Consider the following 21,171-nt stretch of genomic DNA (forward strand, 5'->3'; position numbering starts at 1 on the left):
TAGCGTGCTTCTTTCTAGATATAGGATTCTGACACTTTAATTATTTTTATAACATTTATTGTAAAAGATTTTATCATAGAAGATAGCATTTGACCTCTTTTTGTTGTATGTGTTCTTTTTTATTTTTTGTAACTGGAACGGTTAAATTTGAAACTAAGCATCCTGAAATATCAGTGCACGCAGCATTTTTTTTTAACACTTACGTCTAAATGGCAAAAGAAATATCTTACCTCCATCAGCTACTGAACGCAATATGCAGCCATTTTCTTCAAAGTAAACAAAATTCCCAAATCTAATCTGTTAGGTGCAAAACGGACACATTGCAAATACATTTAATTCACAATTAAATGTTGGACAGTTACTAGGGATCAAAAATATTTCCTAAAAAGAATGTTTTTAATGACAGTTATACCCATCATGAGTAGGTATATAGTTTCATGTATAAAAATCTAGTTCAGCATCATATGAAATCATTTTATATTTTATATAGATGACAAAAATATGAGAAGTGTCCGATATCCTGGAAGTGTGTTAGCCTTATTCAGACAAGCAGAAAGAGGGAATTATATATAGGATAATAAGCTACAATTTTTTCAGCAAATACAATCGTCATAATAGAGAAGACATTTACTTTGATTACATAAACAGTAGGCATTCCCCTAATAACAGCTGACTTCAAAAGAACACTCACATAATTAAAGTTATTTAAGCAAGGACTGAACCCTAGTTCTTGAAGTAAACACATACTTATGACAGAGTTTTATCGGTTTAGAAAAGGGATTATATGAAGTGGCTGCCTGAGACAGCAGGGGAAAGGACTTGATGACCCAAACATTCCCTTCCAGTCCCTTATACATACATACATGCAAAATATAAAGCATGTGAGTAGTTCCACTGAAATAAATTACAAAAAAAAAAAAACAAACACACACAAGAAAATAATTCGCCAATTTGAGTTCAAGGGGACAACTCTTATGCCTAAAATTGAATTTGTACGCAAATTCATTAAGGACTAGGGCCCAAGCTCTAATCCTATGAACACTTCCTCAAGAAGCCCAATTGATTTCAATGAATCTACTTAGTTTAGGCAAATTAAACATGTATAAGTGGGATCATGGCCTAACAGAGCAAAGGTCTTCCAGATGATAGCACTTTCATTAGTACATGGAATTGAATCCCCACAATTCATTTCCCTCCTTTTAATGAATGGCTGAAAGCACTTATGTATTATCATACACTTCCCTGAGATGGTTGTCAGAAAGTCAGCTTAACTCTATCTTGTTTGTTACTACAGGTTTCCCTTGCTTTATGAGGGTTCTGTATGTACGAATTCGCTATGCGATGACCCTTTTTATACCAAAAATTGTTATATGCGAAGTAAATTCACTCATGTGATTGGTGTGGTGGAAACCCACAGTCAGCTGCTTTCTGCAGTGCATTGTGGGAGTGACGCGCACCAAAATATAGTTTCCTGTGTGGATCAGTGCTCCTCGCTTGTTGTCTGTGACACGTTTCTGTAGTTGCCATCCCCGTTATAATAGTGTCCTGTGCTTGTGTGTACTGTCTGCTGCTGGTGAGTACCAAAATTGTGTTGTAAAAGTGGTAGAAATGGATCTGGGGGTCAGTACAGTTAAGTTCTTGGAACGTATCCCTATTTATTCCATTGTAAAGTGGGTTCCCTTTATGCAGATTCGAGTTATGCACTGTCTTCCAGGAATGTGTGTACAGCATAAAGCAAGGGAAACCTGTAATAACAATTATTGTTTGTGGGATGGCTTACCTAGAGAGCAACCACACCTGTGATACCCAACAGACATATGCCAGACTATTTTGTAATAGTCCGTAGTGAGCTAACTATTTAATAAACATGACTGTACACACAAACAACTTAAAAACAAGAACAACAGAATTTCCTAACAGGACTAGTTTTATCCAGTTATTTACTTACTGCTTATTTGTACGGAACCACAACACATTTTTAGTATTCTTTTTGCCACTCACCATTGGGCGGTCTTGATTGAATGTATACTTGTCATAGAATACTTCTAATTTCTGTTTGATTTTTTCTGCCATATCCTTATATCTTGCTGACATTACTTTCCAGTTTTCCTGCTCTGATTTTAGAAGATCCTGGTATGAATATAGTAACAGCTGTGATTTAAAATTTGAAAACTATAACTGGATTTTCTTATTTGCCAGCGTCACTTGGCTTCATTTATGGAGCACAACACCAACCATAGCTGGGTACAGACTGACTGTTGGTAATTAGTCTCCCACAAAGAGGAAAGTCTTCATTTGTAGAGTGCATGATAAAAAGTAAAATGGGGCAGAAGCTGCCTTTAAAAAAAACAAGTCTTTGCAAATGGCTTTGTAAACTGACTTTTTTAAGAGGAAAAAACATTTCTGTCTGAAAACATGTTATCTATTATGTGCTACATAAGTAATCTTTATGTTTTAATGTTACAGAAAGAGAAGCGTTCTCTATTTTCAGTTTATTATATGCAACTGTGTAAATCAGTTCCCCTATATAGTAGCTACTTGGGCTTTTACTCTAGTCTGATTTGTATAAGTTGAAAAGAGTGGCAGCAGACTCCATCGTGGGACTTAGCATCTCCTAGGTCCCCTGTTCTGTACGTGTGTGTAGTGGGGAGTTTTGTGGGGGAGGGTGTCTTTCATACAGCAGTTAGAGATGACATTTTTAATAAATAGGAAAATGCATCTCCGTACAACTAGAAAATTTGGCAGGGGAACAAAAGGCCAGGCACAGGATCTGAAACTATTTTACATCATTTCTTTGAAATTGAGTGTGTAACTACAAATAATAATATGCATACAAGCAAGCCACCCTCTGTGGCCTGGGAAATCTTCCATGCCAAAGCAATAGAAAGAAGCAAAATTATCCAATGTGCTGCTGACCAATATTCACTCTCAATACTTGCCTTGTTTTGCTGTTTTGCGTCACCTACACAAAGCTTAAATGGGTGGTTCTCAACGTTTTTAGACTCAAGGCACCACTTGATAGACTTGAGACACCCCTAGGAAAACACCAGCTCCTACTTTTCACTTGCTTTTTAATTACAGAAAAATAATCTAGTCATTCTTCTGTTGCAAAGAACTCAGAATGATCCTAACAAATCAGAATGCTTTTAAGACAATGGATTCCTATTTGAAATCTCTGGGATTATCTTGCGATTCATGTTTGTACACCTCGGTGCTCACATTGCCCGGCACCCTGCAGGAAAGGATCTCAAGGCACCTCAGGGTGCAGCAGCAGCCTGGATGAGAATCAGACTGAGGAGACCGGGATGGAGATTCCTCACCTACCCGCTGCCTTCTGGCTCTCTGCAGGTCCAGCCTGCTGCCTTTTTCTGGAGGAAGCTTGGATTTCAGAAAAAAGCCACGGCACCAAAACTGACACAGGTGCCAGCTGAGATGAAAATGGCGCAGAAGCTGCCAGGCTGAACACAGTAATTCAGGATATCTGTCAGGATATCTTGAGACCCCAAGCCCTATCCCCCTGTGTCAGGGCCTTCACGCTTGCGATTCCCAACCTGGGTGCTGCAGCACCCTGAGCCACCTTGCAATCCTCTCAAGGGTGCCGTGTCCTGGTAGCGCTCCAAGGTGATTCACAAGCAAAACCCAATGGGGCTCTGAAGCGCTCAATGACTTCAGGCCAGTCAGGGCCACTTGAGCTCTTTGTCATAAAAGCCTTGCTGGTAATTTTCCATGGGCAACGCTAGGTGGGAAGGAAGCAGTGTTGCCACGAGTTCAATAATTATCATATTTGTACAATAATTTCAACCTTTTAAAATGTACGATCAATAATATTGGAAGTGTTCAAAACGTACGATATTTTTTGAGGCAGCTAACTGATGCAGCATATGTAAAACCCAAGTTGCTCTCAGGGAGTCTTAACTGACTTTTGGGTTTGGTTTTGTTTTAATAATATATTTTGTGATCCAGGTCAAATTAGCCAAATCAGTTCCAAATCCTATCAACTGAGCACAGCTCAATCGTTCAAGTCCATGTGGTGCTACTCAGATACTTCCAAATCCATTGGCAGGCATCCCATGTGCAGGCCGTAGGTCCTGTGGTTCAGGTGCCCCCGATACCACTTGATCTTAGCAAAAGACTTTTGGGTTTGCTGTCAGCACTTCCTTATGACTGCTTGCCTCAAAACAAAGAACTGCTTCAATTTTGATGACCCAGTTCTCACTCACTCACTGGCAATTTATAGCAAAGCTCAATCATTCGAGTCTGTGTGATGCTACCACCAGTGACAAGCATCAGCTTGGGGCTTCAGAAACTACCAAATCCATTGGCAGCAAGTCTGGAGGTCTTGTGCTTTGGATCCAGTGCTGTAACAATGAAGTTGGGTGTCTAGGGCAAAGCCCACAGTGGCATCCTGCCCTTGCCCTGTACACAAATCCAGGGGGCACCCCCGCCCCCCATGCTTGCCCGGGAGCGCACACAGTGGTGGGAGCCACCCTTCCCCCGTCCCCGCAAACAAACCGCTCGCAGCTCCGTCCCGCACCCCTTGGCACCCTGCTTGCCCCTCTTGCTATGGCACTGTTTGGATCCCCCAATCCACTTGATCTGAGCCAAAGACTTACAGTGAGCTACATAAAATAAACCAGAAGACTGATATGCCTACTTATTTGCACTGTACTTTGCATCTTTTTCCCCCCAGCGCACTCGAGTTTTTCAGCAAGTACGATCATTTTGAGCTTGCAACACCAGCATTTCCTATTGAGGACCTGGCAACTGCAAAAAAAGCCCTGGCCTTCTTCTCCAGGGGACGGCCGACACCCCGACACACCCCCACGACGTGGCCTGTCCTCTGCGGGGCAAGAGACACCCATTGCCAGTAGGAGCTGCCTCTTTCCAAGGAGGCCCGAGTCCGAGCCCCCCGGCTCCGCTGCAGCACGCCCGCCCGCCCCGTACCTGGCCGCGGAGCCCCGCGCAGTTGATGCGGCAGGGGCGGGCGGGCGAGCGCAGCTGCACGTGCAGCGCGCGGAGCAGGGGTCGCAACATGGCGCGCGCGCGCGCCTCCCCTCCCCACGGGTTCTGCCCGGCGAAGTACACCGGCAACGTCACCGCAAGCGAACCCGGCTGCCCTCAGTTAAGATGGCAGCCTAAAGCTGTTTCCCCTGCCCGCCCGTAGTCAAGATGGCGGCACTCTCGCGAGCGCGGGGGACGTTCCTAGGAAGCTGAGCGCTCCTCCGCCATCTTGAGTAGGGGCAAGCTCCTGGATAACAACCTACTGCTTTATTTTTTTTCCTTTGGTAAATGTGGTGATGTCTGGGGCAGCCTGGAAAAATCGTGCCCCGTCCCCACTTCCTTTTTTAAAGTCACTTTAACTTCAAGAGGAAAAACGGCCAGCTCTTACGGGCACGGTGCCCCCGCCCGGGAAGAAAACATGGGGCGGGGGGGAAACGGAACGGCTTGCCCTTTACAAAGATGGCTGCCGATTCGCCCGCGGCCCCTGTGCCCACCTGCGGACTCGGCATGACGGAGGTTGCCGCTGCCGCTCCCGCCCGCGCCCGCTGGGAGCTGCTGAGTCAGGTACTGGGGGGCAGCGCCGGGTCTCCCCTTGCCTGCCCGCCCCGGGGCGCTGCTGCGGGGCCACCCAGCCGCTCCCGGGTCTTCCCGCCCCCCTGCGGGCGCTTGGGTGCCGGCGGCGCGGAGGGGAGGTGCTTCTCGCGCCGCTCCCTCCTGCCCCGCCCAAGCGGCTGCCCGGGTGCCCTGTTCGGGTTGCGGGGACCCGGCCGCGGCTGCGTGGCTTTTAGGTGAGGGTTGTGCTGTCGCAGCTCCCTGTGGGGCTCCCCAGGGGATGTGGCAGGGGGAGCTGCGCGCATAAAGACACCTGCCCTCTTCCCTGCCCAGCTCCCAAACACCAAGCCCCAGGTCAGAGCCGGGCTGTGCCCCCTTCCCATCCTTGGGGCCGGGCCGTGCTGTGGTATCTGCCCATGGGGCTCCCCAGGAGCCAGCCGGGAGCGGTGACGGGAAAGACAGTGTCCTCCCCCCTGCCAGCTCGCCAAGCACCGAGCCCGCATCTCTTAGAGCCAGCCTGCGTCTCCTTCCTCTGGCAGGACAGGGTTGGGGCTGAGTCATACCCCTTCCCTTCTGTGGGGCCAGGCCCTCTTCTTCCCTACAAGGCCAGGCAAGCCCCCTTTCTTCCGGCTAGGCTAGGTCATGCCCCTTTCCTCCCACTTAGCTGGTCGGGGTGAAACCCCTGTGCCCTTCTGAAGGGCTGGGCTCAGGCAGGCTGCCCCTGCCCCCTCTGCATGGCTGGGTGGTGGCTGTCAAGCCGAGCCAGGGCCCGGGCGTTGGATTGAAACCACCAGCTGGCGGGCCAGGCACTGCCCATCTGGCCCGCCAGGCAAAAAGGTCTGTGCCTTTATAAACGTTTTCTCCAAGGGGACCTCAGCAATGAGGGAACCCAGCTGCAATGTTCAGATTTTAAATCGCAGCTCTTTGTCTGGTGGTGAGGAAAACTTCTGAAATTGGAGTAGGAAAATTGAAACATCGCTTGGGCTAGATACAAGGATCTGGTGGAAACAATTCCCCTCAGTCTTCTTTCCTCCAGAATTTTTTTCTCCTCTGACCTTCCTAGACTTCAGGTGAACAAGATCTTAAGTTGTGTGCTGAACCTTACTTGGTGAAATCCTTCTTCATCAGTGCTGGAAATCTTGATCCTTAAACACTGTAGCAATAGGCTCCCTTGTTCTGAAAGACATGCCCAGCAAGTGGGTTTCTGTATGGTTCTGCATTGGTGGAGGGGGGTTGCCCTTGCAGAGTAGCATGCAGGATCTGGGTATTAGGCACTGACATTACTGTGCCAGTGAGGGACAGCCACTCAAAAAGCAGGTATCAGTGCCTTTTGTTTGAGACTCGAGAGGTGCATCCAGATGTGCGTGGACGTTTGGTTCCCTGGGGACAAGTAGTGTGCTGCCACTTCTTGTCCCTCAGGAACGCCCATGCCACAAGTGCTTTGGCACGCAGCAAATTACCCTGGATGAGGTAGGGAAGCTGGCCCCAGCAGCCTTACCTGGGGTCTTGGGGGCCTCCTGGGGCTGCAGCCAGTGAGATTCTGCCGTGCAGAGCCTGGCTGGCAGCGGAGCACAACTCTGGGCAGGCCATCTCCGCTTTTCAGCAGCACACACTGGCTGTGTGTCCATTGCTCCGGTTTCTTCCCCCCCACTTTTTTTTTTTTTTTTTTAAATCTCTGGATATCCAGGGGTCAGGCTCAGGCAGTGTACCCTTGCAGCGCGGAGAACACCGGGCTGTATGGTATGTGGTGCTGCAAACATGTTTGCAGCGCCACATACTGCATGGCCATGCTTGTCTGGATGTGCCCAAGGAGAGCAAGACATGTTATGCATGTTTAGGAAGAGTTTTGCAGACACCTTTGACCTTTGGTGGCTTCTAATTTTTTTTTTAAAACTCTAGCTCCTGAAGGCTTGTAACTATTTGAGAGTAAGGGAATATGAGCTGCTTTATTTTTGTAAAATATTTTGTAAAAGTGTGTTTCTAGTTCTCATGGGGGAAGGAGGGCAGGAAGGGAGGCAGAATACAAACTCTAATCATTGCTGTGCCCGTTTCCCTCCTCGCACCTGATGAAGAATGCCTTGCATTTGAAAGCTTGTCTAACTTTGTCCTAACGATGCAGTCGGTCCAATAAAAGATATAATTCCCCAAAATCCTGAACTCTGAAGCATCACTAGTATATCCAGAAATCTCAAAAACCAACTGACAAATAAAAAAACTGCTCTGAAATACATTATTTAAAAAAAAAAATCTCATGTTTTTTAAGCCAATCTTGTGATTTTGGAGGACCTGACATTTTTTTTAATGCCTAGGTTGGCGTTGCTTTTTAATGAAGCTTCACATCAGCTATACCAGGGGCATCAAACATACAGGCTGTGAACACAAGGATTTTTTTTTCCATTCAACATGAATTGAGTATGGGGCTGCTCCAGCAGGGAGCTTTAGCGGAGCAGCAGTGTCCCCAGCAGATCTGGGTGCAGGGAGAGCCCCAGAATTGCTTTTGACCTGTTCCTGCCTTGCACTGCAAGGAGCAGCTGCGTGGGGAGCCTGGTTCAGCCAGAAGTGGTGCCATGTAGGTTCCCCTTTCAGCATCTGCTCCATGTTCATTTGGGATTTGAGTACTGGCCTCAAGCAGGCTGATGCTGCAACACTGGAGCCAGAGCCTCTGCCTGTCCTCTGCTGGGGCCAGGGTTGTCTGTATGGCAGGGAGATTATGCGGTACATGTCAAGTGGGGTATGCAGCAGGGGAAGCATGGAAGAGAAGGCGTGGTGCCAGGGGGAAGTGCAAGGGACACTGCACAGCAGCAGGGAAGTTGCTGTGGTTTTGTCTCTGGCCCCTCCCTGGGCCTGTGGCCAGTTGCAGTTGCCACCACCTCCAAACCGGGGCTGGGCCTGTTGCTGCTGCCAGTTTCTGCCTGGACGGGGGCCAGAGCCACTGCATACAGTAACTGGCAGTTGTGGGGAGGACAGGTGGCATGGGGGAAAACAGTGGGAGGGGCAGGGCCTGCTTTTCCCACTGTAGCAGTGGAGGGGGGACTGACAAATTTAAGATGAATCTGTAGTAATTAGACTCTAGAGCTGGAAAATTACAGTATTTACCCAAATTCAAGACTATTCTGAATTTAAGACAACCCCCAATAATAAGATTCTACACATTCTGTTCAGTTATAACAAATATATAATTTTCTATGTTTAGAATCTAATTATTTACATTAGGAATGTAAATATTGTTTAAAAACATATTTGTTTGAGCTCCTCTAATTATATTGGTTAAACAGTTAACCCATAACACAACAGTTTGGACACAGCTGCTGCTGGGAGCTGCTCCTGGTGCCCTTTGACTGGGGGGAGAATGCAATGCCTATGCAAAGCCCTGTGCTGGGAGGGAGGGAGCACCTCTGAATCAGCAGATATTTGCTTAATTGATGAGTCATTATTAGATTGTTCCCTGTTTTCCTGTTAGGCGAGGGGTACTAGTTCCCCTCACCACTCCTCCCTCCTGCCTGTTGTTTCCTTATGATTTCTGTCCGGGCACTGAGTGGCTTCCCTTCCCTGCCTGACTGCCCTCCTGAAATTAAAGGATAACTAGTAAGCTAACCAGCTATCACTACAGTTAGCGGTTAAACGATCAATTGTTTAGTCTTTCACATCCCTAATGTGAAGTCACCTTGGATTCCAATAAATATGATAAATACATTTTAAAGCATTAAATACCTAAATATTAAACACCTTCAAATATTAAACTTTCTGGGGTTTTGGTTGCAGTTCTAACTGAAAAATCCCCATCTTAGAAGGGTGCTACCATGCTCAGTCAGGGGACAAGGGGAAGGAAGGAGTTTCCTTTTGGATGTCCAGGAGAAACTTTGTCATTGGTTGTCACTGTGGAGGTTGTACTGCCCGCTGTTCATGGGTTGCTGCCATTGCTTTGGGGAGCACTGCCTTTTGGGACGGTCACTTATGGTTGCTACTGCTCAGGCTGCTGCCTCTCTGCTGTTTTGGGGAGCACTACTGGAGTCTCAACAGCCAGTGCCACTCTGTAAGCACCGCTGTGATCTCCACTGCCCTTTTTTGTGCTAAGAGTTGCTGCTGAATGCACCCCCTCTGGAAATTTCAGTTACTGATTTTGCTAATAAGGTAGCTTTAGCTGTCTGTTACTAGCAAGGGTTTTACCAGCTCAGAAAATATCCTCAACAAGGGACTCCACTCTGGAGTCTCTCCAGGCCCTCACCATTTAAAATAAATAAATAACATCCAGGTCACCTCACTGCTGGTCTCGGCTCAGGTCACAGTGAGTGCCAACCTCCCTGTGACCCCCCATATGACTGTCTCTTTCAGGCTGTGTGCGCTTTCCATATGAAAACTGGAGGACATTATAGTGACACAGAGATCTGGCTAGTGACATAAAGATTTGTCTCCCTTCTTGTCGTCTTGCATTTAATTTTTTAAGGCACAAATCCGGGATTAGGCACAAATAAGCCTGTAACCTTTTGAACCTGCATACTGAATGAGGGTATGCAAATTTCAGAACACTTGCAATAGATCGCATGACCAACTATATGAACAGGGTTGCATATAAAAACTATATTGTAGTTTATATTGTGTGCGTGTGTATAAAATACACATATCTAATGTTATTATACATGATCTACATCTATACTTTTCAGTTTATTGATCATATTAATTTTAGTGTTATGCCTTCTCTTTTGGAATATATATATATATTCTAATATATTTTTTTACTTGAGGGGGGCTGATTGATTCATTGAATAAACCTGCTAGCAAGAGGCTTATTTAGTTTAGCTTAAAAAAAATAAGCGCGGACATGACCTGAAATCAAAAACAAACTCTACAAAGTTTGCTCTTCCCATTCAACTGGATTCAGCAAAAATCTTCAGTATCCATTAATTTGACATAAATGGTTGGAAGAAACATACTAGGAAGAAAATCAAATTTGCCTTTTTGACCTTTTTTGACTTGAATTATAGAAGGTGACTGTGTGTAGTGCACAGTGAAATGCTGTCTTTTATTTGTTCTAAATACACCTATGTTTCTGAAAGGACAATAATGGAATTAATAGAGAACACCATTGAACTCAATAGCCACATATTTGTGGTGGCTTGCTGTTGAAAAGCATGTGGGGAAGGTGTATGTTTCCACTGTAATCTGCATCTCTCTCTCTGTTCATTTTTCCCCCTGTAGATATATTTTCATCTTCTTTATTAGTTTTTCTGTAGCTACATAGTACATCTAGTTTTACGTGTGCAGTGAACAAAGATCAATTTAATCTTACTGGTATATCTGGAGTAAAAATCAATTCTGCTCTTTTTAGCAATAATATTCCAATGCATCTTGGTACTCGGGGTTGCTGGGGGTGGGCAGCTTTCCTTATGGTCTACTTTAAAAAGACTTGGTCAGAATACTTATAATTCATTTTAAAATGCTTTTCGCACTGCTGATAATTACTTCCTTGGAAGCTTGAAATTAATTCTGTGGTGTGGTTTGTGAAATTTTTTTAAAGGAATTTGCTTTCATTTAGTACATGAACATACTGTTTTCCCAGAGTATGATTGTTCAAAAGTGGTCATGCATACTGTATTTAATTTAAAAAGAAACTTTTTAAAATTTTATTTGGGACTTTAAATATAACCTCTGAAGCTGTGGGCAGACCATGCCATGAAAACAGCAGCTGGGGACTTTTTAAAAATCCCTGAATCAGGAAAAACTCCCTCCCTCTTCCTCTCCTCACCTTGCTCTTGGCACCCTCTCCCCTCCATGCTCAATGGCATCTCCTTCGTCCTCCCTCTCATTTCCCCCATTGCTGCCTGCTACTGTCCCCAGCTGCCGGGGGGGCAGGGGGAGTTCCAGAGCTGTTCCTGCCCTGCTCCACCTGGACTGTGTAGGGAGCCAGGCTCACCTAGGGGTAGCTGCGTGGGTGGGTTCCTCTTCTCTGAAACTGCTTCTAGGCTGGTGGGGAACACCTTGGGGAAATTGAGCAGGGAGAAGGAATGTACTTGCCTGCTACCCCTGCCATTTAGCCTGGCTCCCCACCCAGCCCAGTTGGACTGAGGCAGAAATGGCTCTGGAACTCCTCCCCTCAACTCCCCAAAAAGCTGAAGTCAGAAGAGACAGTGGCAGTGGTAGATCAATGGGAGGGGGAGGAAAGGGTGGGATGCCTGATGGCAAGCAGGGGAGATGTCTGATGGCAAGGTCAAAGGTGTCTGATAGCAAGCAGGGTGTTGAATTTTGCTTCTTTCTTGGTAAGATGTTTTCTGTTGCACAGAGAGAGGGTCGATGGAATGTTTCTCCTGGCTAAGGCAGTTCTGTTGTGTAGAGGTTGGTTAGCAGATGTGCATTTTCAGCTCAAACCAAAGGCTGGGCCAGGGGTGGTATTCTTCAAGTCTCAGGGTGTTGAATTTTTGCTTCTTTTTTGTAAAAATTATCACGTTTTCATGTCAAAATGGCTAATTATGATATCTTGCATGTTTCAGGAATATAGGTTTTAGCTGTGTTGTTTTACAGGAGCAGTGACACACATGAAATGTATTACTGAAACCGTTCTATTATGGAGCGATTTAAATAAAAATGGCATATTATGACAGCTATTTTCAGCCAAATTTTAACAACATAGATACTTTTTCTGGTAATCAAGTAGTCTAGGCTATCATTATGGATCAGTTTTTCTTTTTCTTACCTCTCTGTTTCCTTAGGGTAGTAGTTACTGTAAGATTAGCCTCTTACACTGAAGAGTAAGATATCTTGCATTTACTGTGGGTAGGAGGGTGAACATAGGCTGTTACAATGGAGTTGCTGACTCTATACAAGTTCACATCCTAACATACCTCATAGTAACATGACTGACTATTGTTCATTTACTGTGACATATTGTGATAGCTGTATAAGAACACATTCATTTAGAATAGTAGCAGATGATAAGTTAATAAGCTTTGAAAACTTAGAAGAGTGTTTTCAACCTTTTTATAATGTTCTCAGAATTAGTTTTGGGTAAGTTTTGTCACCTATGTTTTATACCAGGGGTAGGCAATGTTTTTTGGCCGGAGTGCCGAAAAACACCACAATGTCTACCTTGGAAGGTGCTGGAGTGCCGGTATGCCAGAAAAAACAAAATGAGGGGAGGGGGTACATGGTAGGCTCTGTGGCTGTCAGCAGCTACCCCTGGCTTGGGTCGGCTGCAAGCAGGAGCTACAAACAGCTGCGCCAGGCTCCGGAACCCTGGCATCAGCTCTGTAGTGGTGCGTGCACACGCGCCCTGGAGCGGGCAGTGGGGGAGGGGCCTAAGGCAGTGCAACCTTGGTCTCTCCCCAGCTCTTGGCACAGAGCTGGTGACTGGGCTCTGGAGCCCGGTGCAGCTGTTTGTAGCCAGCCTGGGCTGTGGGCAGCTGCAGCAAGCAGCGGGCAGGTTGCAAACAGCTGTGCCAGGCTCCACAGCTCCAGCATCAGCTCCAGGCATGCACAGTTGGCTTATTGCATGAGGCTTCCTCCAGTGCCACGTCAGTGCCACATCAGTGCTGGGAGCTGCACGTGCTTCATGGGAAGCCCTATGTGATACAGGTTGGCCAGACTGGCTGTGCTCCTTGCCACCAGGTGTTTTGGCACCCAAAACACCGAATCTGAAATGAAACAGAAGGCTCCAAAACATTTCCAAAATGAAAAGGAACCATCCAAAATGTTTCAGAAAAGTTTTGGATGTTTCGGAGATGCCCCGTGGGAATAGTCTGGCACAGCCCTTCAGCCTTCCTTTTAAAGTGCTGGGAAGCTGGGCCTGGGCAGAGGATCGGGCTGGGCAGGGCAGCCATAGGGGTTTCTCCCGTGGCTCCTTCGGCTGTGCCTGCCTCTTCCCGGGTGGGGGGAGGGGGGAGCCATAGGAGAAGCCGCCATGGCTGCCCTGCCCAGCCTCGACTCCCATCCAGCCACAGCCTCCCAGCACTTAAAAAAGCCCTGCACTCACCGGTTGTAGCAGTGGTGATCAGGACCTCTAGAGGCTCATGGCGGCCCCCCCATGCAGTGGGGGGCAGCGGGGATCACCCCCCCCCCGCTTGGCACCCACATGGCAGCTCACGCATCAAACGGGTGCAGTGCGGCTCAGCATGGTGCCACGCGCTGTCTGGGAGCTGGGGTGGCTCCACCTGTCAGCTAGAGCCTGGCAGCACTCAGCCCCAGTGGCCCCAGCTCCCAGACAGTGCACAGCACCCTGCTGAGCCATGCTGCACCCACGCCATGGAGCAGCCACCATATGGGTCCCAGGCTGGGGGGGGCGATCTCCGCTGCCCCCGCTCCTGGCACTTAAAAAAAAAAAAAAAAAAGCCCCACACTCACCAGATGTAGTAGTGGCGATCACAGCCTCTGAGGGCTCATGGCAGAGTCCCCCCGCACAGCATGGGGCAGTGTGGGGGGGCAGATCGCCATGAGCCCTCAGAGGCTGTGATCGCCACTACTACAGCTGGTGAGTGTGGGGCGCTTTTTTTTTTTTTTTTTTTTTTAAGTGCCAGGAGGCTGGGGCCAGGTTGGGATGGGGCAGGGCAGGGCAGCTGTGGAGGCTTCTTCCACAGCTCTGCCTGCCCAGGGAGAGGCCGGCGCAACAGAGGAGCTGCTGGAGAATCTGCAGCCACCCAGCGGTGCCTGGCTCTCCCTGGCTGATCTGAATCTGTGAATCAATGCCAAAACTCTGAAACAGATTCGGCTAAATTAAACCAGAACAGTGATCCGAAACACCGAAATGAATCACTGCCCCTCCAAAACGGCTGAATCTGAAATGGAAATGAAACATAGCCATTTCACACAGCCCTACCAGTTAGGTATGTGTGTGGGGTTTTTTTTGCTGAAGGTGTGTGCCAATCTGAAAAGTAACTGTAAACTGGATTGCACGGAAATCACCAAGGGTAGAATTCAGTTTGTAAAATCTTCAGTAATGGTGCCAATATACAAGAAGCAGCAGTTTTTCCTTTCACATTCCAGGATCAGTTTGTTGGACTTGCAGTTAGAAAGATAGCGCTCTGTTTAATTTTAACTTCAGCACATTTGGAATTATAACTTCATAAATCCAGACCACCACTTTTCCAGGTCCTTCTCTGAATGGAAACACTGCATGACAAAGGGGACCGGCCCACCATTTTTTGGGACCCCCTGTAAGAAATAGTTTTGGGGCCCCCTGCCCCAAAGAAGCCAGTGGTGGTTCCAGTCACATTGGCCCCAGTCCCAGCTGCCTCCCAGCTCCGGCAGCCTCCCTGCCACACTGCCAGTCCTGACTGCCTCCTGGTCGCACCAGTGCTGGCCGCACCAGCCTCAGCCACCTCGCAGCTCTGGTACCTGCCAGTGTTTGTTTAGTGGAAGCTGCACTGGCCCTGGCTGCCTCCCCACCCCAGATCCGGCCACGCACTGGCCAGAGCCAGGGCCTGGAGCAGGGCCAGCCTTGGCTGTACCGCTGGGCTGGAGTGGATGGAGCCTCCGGGATCCCTGTGCCCACCCTGCCCCATGTCGTCCCCAGGAACAGCCTGGCAGCTCCTCCAGAGGCATGGCGCTGGACAGCCAAGGGTGGGGAGGGCACTTGGCCCCCCGATCTTTGCACGGGTTGGGGTGGGCCACAGCTGTGAGCTGGGCTCAGCCTCTGCTCCGTCTATCTGCATCTCACCACTGCTGCTTCGAAAGTGGTGGGTACTGCCATGTGCGTCCCACTGCTGGGTGGGCCAGGCAGTGAGGCACACGGTGGCGCCCACCGCTTTCAAAACGGCAGTGGTGAGCTGCTGGGCTCTGATTATCCCATGACCTGGCTGGGGCCCAGGCCGGGTCGTGGAACAGTCCTCACAGTGCAGGAGGGAGTGGGCCAGGGGTGGGGTGAATGATTCGCCCTTCTCCTACCTCACTCTCTCCTGCACTGTGGTGGTCTCAATCTGCCCTCCCCCCAAGCCCATGGAAATAAAAAAAGCCCACAGATTAAAGAAACTTGCATGTGGCTGGGAGTGTGCAGGGTAGCTCAGCATGCCCGTACCTTCCCCTCCTCCCCCCCCAACCGCTGTAGGACCCCACGGCCAGGCTGCCCTAAGGCAATGCATGCTGCTGCCCTGTGTTTGGGGGGCTGAGCCCTGTTAACCCCCCACTTCTGCCTATGCGCAGGGGGTCCTTAGCTGCGGGCCCCCTGCAGCCGCAGGTTTTGCAGTATAGGATGGGCTGGCCCTGATGAAAATGTTACTCATTCTTTCTTTTCATTCTAGAGGCAAAATGAATGAATGCTGAGCCAATGCTATTTGCAGCATAACTACTGCAAAAGATTCCAGAATTACCCTTTGGTTAAATGAGTCTGTATTTGGACATTTTTTATGAGCTGCATACTTGATCTTTAATACTTTTTGTTCTTATTTTTAAAGGTTCTGAAGAAAAAGCAGCTGAAGGATGCAAATCTTAGACAAGTATCTGTTAGAAGGTTTGCATCGTTCAATCTCTTTTCAAGAGGACAAGACAGCAAAAGGATTACAGAAGAGGAGACCGAGACTTGGGTTCAGTACAAAAGCATCTTTTACCCTGAGTATAGCATCTACTTAAGGTAACCTTCATTCCAGTTTTAAGATTCTTCAAGTACCTTTCAATTCTTGCACTTGTTACTAATTCCAGTGTTTATGTAGTTGGGGCTTAGTCTGTGAGTGTGTTAAGGCATTTTTAATTGTGTATCATATTAAGTAGCCTCTCTGGATCTCATTTTGTTGCCAGAGGCATAAAGTTCAGTAAAATAAGGATGGTTGAGCACAGAGTAGGATGCAAATCTAAGAAAGCATTTAATTTTTCCATTAGTTCTTTGTTGTCATTAAGTTTCTCCTTATGTAAACAGAATATAATGAAACTGAGTAAAATGACTTAAAACATTTAGTGCCATAAGACTATTTACAAATAATCCTAAAAAAGCTAATTGTGATGCCATTATGTTTAGTTTTCTTTCCTATATATATATATATATATATATATATATATACCTTGTGAATCATAATTTTGGAAACTTGTTAGGAAAATATAGTGAAGATAGCCAAGCAGTTGTGACATCCTTCAGGAAGGGTATGTTCTCTGTAGTTGCATAGGTTTAAGTATACTACCTCTGACATAAGAAATCTATATTATAAGCAACAATAAAAGTTATCTCTATGCAACCTGCATTCTTAGCTATAAGGAATTTTCAAAGCTGTAAACTTCTGTATGTAGTTTTTGTCTTCTCTTCACACAACCCTGCCTTATCCTCCCCTTTCCTAGTTTGATTTATTTGTGTACGCATCTTTAACTTGTGCTTGCCTCAACAGGCACCAATGAAAGAGTAACTTAACTATCCCTGAATTAATGCTTGTTCTAAAGCCTCTAATTAGACCTGCTGAGGGTGTAGGATTTTGTGTTCCCTGCACAGAAGAGAATATTCTGAAGAGCCTGAGTCATTGAAATTATAAAGCTCATTTCTGTTTGATTTGAACCTTTAAATTGAAGTCACTCTTGGGGACTAGGATTACACAAACAACTGACCTTCATTAACTATGACATTTTGCTAGGTTACAAAAAAATGCCTGCTGGTCATCCTAAATTGGCAGTTTAGGTATAAAGCCAAATACCAAATTACTTTAAGTCTTATAGGTTTGAACCCAAAGGGAATACAGAATTTTTGTTAATCTTCCATTTTTATATTCAGTGATGCAGTATGGCATCAAAATAAGTCATTCTTATTGAAAATATTATTTTTCTAGTGTTAATGTAATCAGAGAAAATGCAATATTTATCCTGCATGCAGACATCTCCAGTGAACCATTAAGATATACTAGAGACTGAGCCTTAACACAGCCTCTCTTTCTTTCTTGGCCTGCTACCACCAATTTGATTAAACTGAATGTTATTATCTTCTAAACTTTTGCTAATTACAGATGTGAGCTTTAAGTCAACTATCAAGCCCACATCAAGTTTTTGCCAGTGCCTAACACTATTACTGAATTATTAGACTAGCCCTACCCTCAGATTTGATATTTGTATACTTATGTTTATAACTGTTCCTGTACCAGGGTACTTGGTATTGGGTAAATGTTATTTTTTCATTAATAAAATACCTTGTTTCATGTTAAGGGAACTCTGTCACTTGAAATCATATCCTGTAAGTGAATATTTTTTTCCCCTTTATTAATTACACTTTATGAGAAGGAAAAACATCATAGAACTCTAGTTTACTTGTCTTTCATCTTTTGCATGCCTTTCATGTTGGCCAGGGAAAATCACCATACTTTGCTTATTACTGGAGAAGGCTCTCTGTTGGACTTCAACCTCTTATGAAAATTATTCCAGTAAATTGAAGGGACCATTGGGGTTGTATTCTGGATTTTGACAGATGTTATGCTTTTCTGGGTAATGCTACATGATCCGTACGAGAAATGACTTATTCCTAGGTTGAAAAAACACTTCGATCATTAAACTGTTTTGCCTTTAGACTGAACCAAATGGCATCAAGTAGTTTGTACTTGGTTCTGGAAGAGGGAGGAGGGAAAAGGGGTAACAGAGGAATCCTTAAACTTGGTATGTACTTTTTCCAAGAGGAAATTGCAAATCTCTCCCAAGAAATGCAGCTTAAATTAATATCTGGTAATTAGTGTTGCCTCCCTCCTATTTTGAGAGAGAACATTTATTGAAAAGGGTAAGTAATGTGAGACTTGTGTGCCCAGTTGATTAGCCATGACACCTTTTAAAGCAGCTAACCATGCTTGGGTATATCTATAAGCCTTGAATTAGTCTTTATGGAACTAAACACTTGCTTCTATCTTTTTTTTTCTCTTTCCCCTAGTTTGAATGATTAAAGTACTCAGATGTCCCCACGCCTCTCTCACTGGTAATATAGCGAGGCTTTATTGCACTTTTTATTTAATCACTGCACTCTTAAATAGGAGAGCTCCCTTATGCTACTATTTACAGGAATAAAGTAATGCTCTGACCCCATTTAAAATTCAACTTAAACCGCTTTTGGATTTTCATCCATACATGTTTTCCTCAAGCACTAGGCTCTTTCTGGAAAAGACCATTGCTTGTCTAGGATATTAAAAGGACTGTCAGCTATTATCTTGACAGGACTAAGTACTTTAGAAAGTTCATAAGGTTGTTTGTAGCTTTTGGCAAGACGTCTAAAGGCCAAGCTATATCAGTTCAAGGGCTATCATAATGGATCAAATTGTATATTCAGATATGCTATGACCTAGCTGGAATTGCTCTACTAGTGGGACTGGAAGACCATTCTAATAACATAGTGGTAGCTTCAACAGGATCTACATGTCAAGTGCACACTGTTGTGATGCATCTAACAGGAGTTTTTCATAACTATAAATTTATTCTTGAAATACTGAAGACAGATTAGAGGCTTTTGTGGGGAGAGTAGAGCTTAAATAGCTTCTTTCAACAAGTACAATTTGTTTGCTTTTTTCATGTGAATCATCACTGCTAGAAATGATTCTAATAAGCTATATGTGTGGAGGCCACCTGGTTTCCAACTATCCAGGGGTAAATATGCACAATATAGTGATTGATGCTTAGGTCCTTAAGGAGCCAAAGTGTTAAAACCAGAGTAAAATTAACATATCTTTGTTTTTATCCAACCCTGCAGTAGCTCTCACCCCATGACTAAATTCTCATTGAGTTTCCTGTTCTCCCCCACTGCATTCTTACCTACTGCTAATTTTCTTACTTGATTAGAATCATAGAAATTGAGAGCTGGAAGGGGCCATGAAAGATCATCGAGTCCAACCCCGCTACTCTGGGCAGGAATACTGCTGAGATCAAATGATCCCAACAAGGTATCTGTCCAGTCTCCTCTTGAAGACTTCCAGGGTTGGGGACTGCACCATCTCCTTGGGAAGTCTATTCCAGAAGTCTGATTAGTAGTTTTCTTAACCTTATTTATACTTTGTTTTGTATATCTGAAGGATATTAATTGTATTTTTTTTCTTAGAGGACATACGCATAGAGAAAATAAAGCACTTTTTGTTTTGATTGAATAGTATTAGGGTGTTGATCATCTTTATTCGATCAGTCTCTATCAATGCATGCCATGTGCCTTCATTGTTTACTGACTTGTCAATGTATATTTAAAATGTAGCAGATTTAATGTTCTGAGCCATGTGGTTCAAGGATAATTTTCAGTTTTTGCTAAATATTTAAAATACTTTCTTCCCTCATTGTGAATGTCCAAAAATATATTATTTGTAGTCTTCAGCAAGGATATTGGTTTAGTTTACACCAAAGGAAAATTACTGGGAAAAAGTAATACATTTAAAAAAGTTTATTAGCTCCCTTTTCCCCATGAATCTGTGTAATTTCTCCAGAGACACTGTTTACCCTGAGGATTTTAGATTGTACTAGTTGTTTGCTTTAACTATACCAAATTAATTATTTTGAATTGAAATGTGTCCACACTGGCTTGCTAGGCTGACTGATAATACTGCCCATGTTAGTCACTGTTTGGCTAGGGACAGATGTTCAAAAAGCCTGAGCTTGGAGTGATTCAATCTTTGCAGGTTAATCTAACCTGGCTAGGCTGAACTGGTTTGAAACTGGACAGACATTCTCTCTGGACTAATAAAATTCAGGCACACGCCTGCAGTGGCTCAGGCTAGAAGCCGCGGGGGGGCGGGCCCTCCCTTCCCTTCTGCAGAGAGCTGAGCTGAGCGGGGTGCAGCTAGGCCCACCAGGACTCTCTCATTAGGGAGGTCTGCCTGCATGGTCCTAGGCTTTTCCCCGCTGCCTGTTCAAGGTGTGGAAGTGTTGCCAGCCCCCCAGCCCCCGGCTAGCACTTTGAGGCAAGGGGGAAGGGGGTGTACTGCATGCATCTGTTAATGATACGGAGCTTTTCAGTCTCCCTCGCTGCTTCATCATATTGTCTGCAGCAAACTGACAGGCAAGCAAGCCAGCTGAGGGATGATAACGATAACAGTCTTTATCACCTGAGTGGCAAAACAATGGCCTCTTTCCATTACTTCAAACTTCTTAAACAGCTTACTGGCTGACCTCTTGATTAGCTCCAAACAGCCCTAAGCAGTCACTATTCTGTCTATCTACCGCAGTGAAATTGGACTGACGTGTGCATGCATCTTCTCATGGGCGAACACATGCCCATCATTGGCAAAGATCTTGTGAGGGAACACCTTGAGAAGCTGGACATCCACAAATCAGCTGGCCTGGATGGAATGCACCCAAGAGTGCTAAAAGAACTGGTGGACATCATAGCACGGTCAATGGCAAGGATATTTGAGAACTCATGGCACTTGAGTGAGGTTCCCAAGGATTGGAAGAGGGCCAGTGTGGTGCCCATCTTCAAGAAGGGGAGGAAGGAAGATCCAGGGAACTACAGGCTAATCAGTTTGATCTCAATCCTTGGAAAGATATAGGAAAAAATCATCAAAGAAACCATTAACAACAGGTTAGTGGAATGCAGCATTCTGAGAGACAGCCAACATGGCTTTGTTGCGGGGTAGGTCTTGTCTGACCAACCTCATTTCCTTCTATGACCAGGTGACGCATCACCAGGACAAAGGAGAAGATGTTGATATCATCTATTTGGACTTCAAAAAAGCCTTTGACTTGGTCTCCCATGAAGTCCTCATGGTTAAA

The 21,171-nt window shown here is 45.6% G+C and overlaps 2 protein-coding genes across 10 annotated transcripts in view; one reads left to right on the plus strand and one right to left on the minus strand.

Annotated features, from left to right (window-relative positions):
- PREPL (prolyl endopeptidase like) overlaps nt 1-5,525 on the minus strand; it is a 26,442-nt gene extending 20,917 nt beyond the window's left edge. Inside the window, exons 1-3 of one of the 8 annotated variants that reach the window (XM_019483273.2) lie at nt 5,496-5,525; nt 2,002-2,130; nt 231-297 (exon numbers count right to left, since the gene is read on the minus strand). In XM_019483273.2, the coding sequence (XP_019338818.1) occupies nt 231-297; nt 2,002-2,130; nt 5,496-5,510 (211 nt within the window). In that variant the 5' untranslated portion in view covers nt 5,511-5,525. The other 7 variants (XM_019483272.2, XM_019483271.2, XM_014598132.3 and 4 more) reach the window with 7 other exon arrangements.
- CAMKMT (calmodulin-lysine N-methyltransferase) overlaps nt 5,232-21,171 on the plus strand; it is a 396,999-nt gene continuing 381,059 nt past the window's right edge. The window contains exons 1-2 of one of the 2 annotated variants that reach the window (XM_059718713.1): nt 5,232-5,565; nt 15,930-16,105. In XM_059718713.1, the coding sequence (XP_059574696.1) occupies nt 5,461-5,565; nt 15,930-16,105 (281 nt within the window). In that variant the 5' untranslated portion in view covers nt 5,232-5,460. The remainder of the gene's footprint in view (nt 5,566-15,929; nt 16,106-21,171) is intronic. The other variant, XM_059718716.1, reaches the window with a different exon arrangement.

This window comes from Alligator mississippiensis, chromosome 1, assembly GCF_030867095.1.
Source record: "Alligator mississippiensis isolate rAllMis1 chromosome 1, rAllMis1, whole genome shotgun sequence".
Classification (NCBI taxonomy): domain Eukaryota; kingdom Metazoa; phylum Chordata; order Crocodylia; family Alligatoridae; genus Alligator; species Alligator mississippiensis.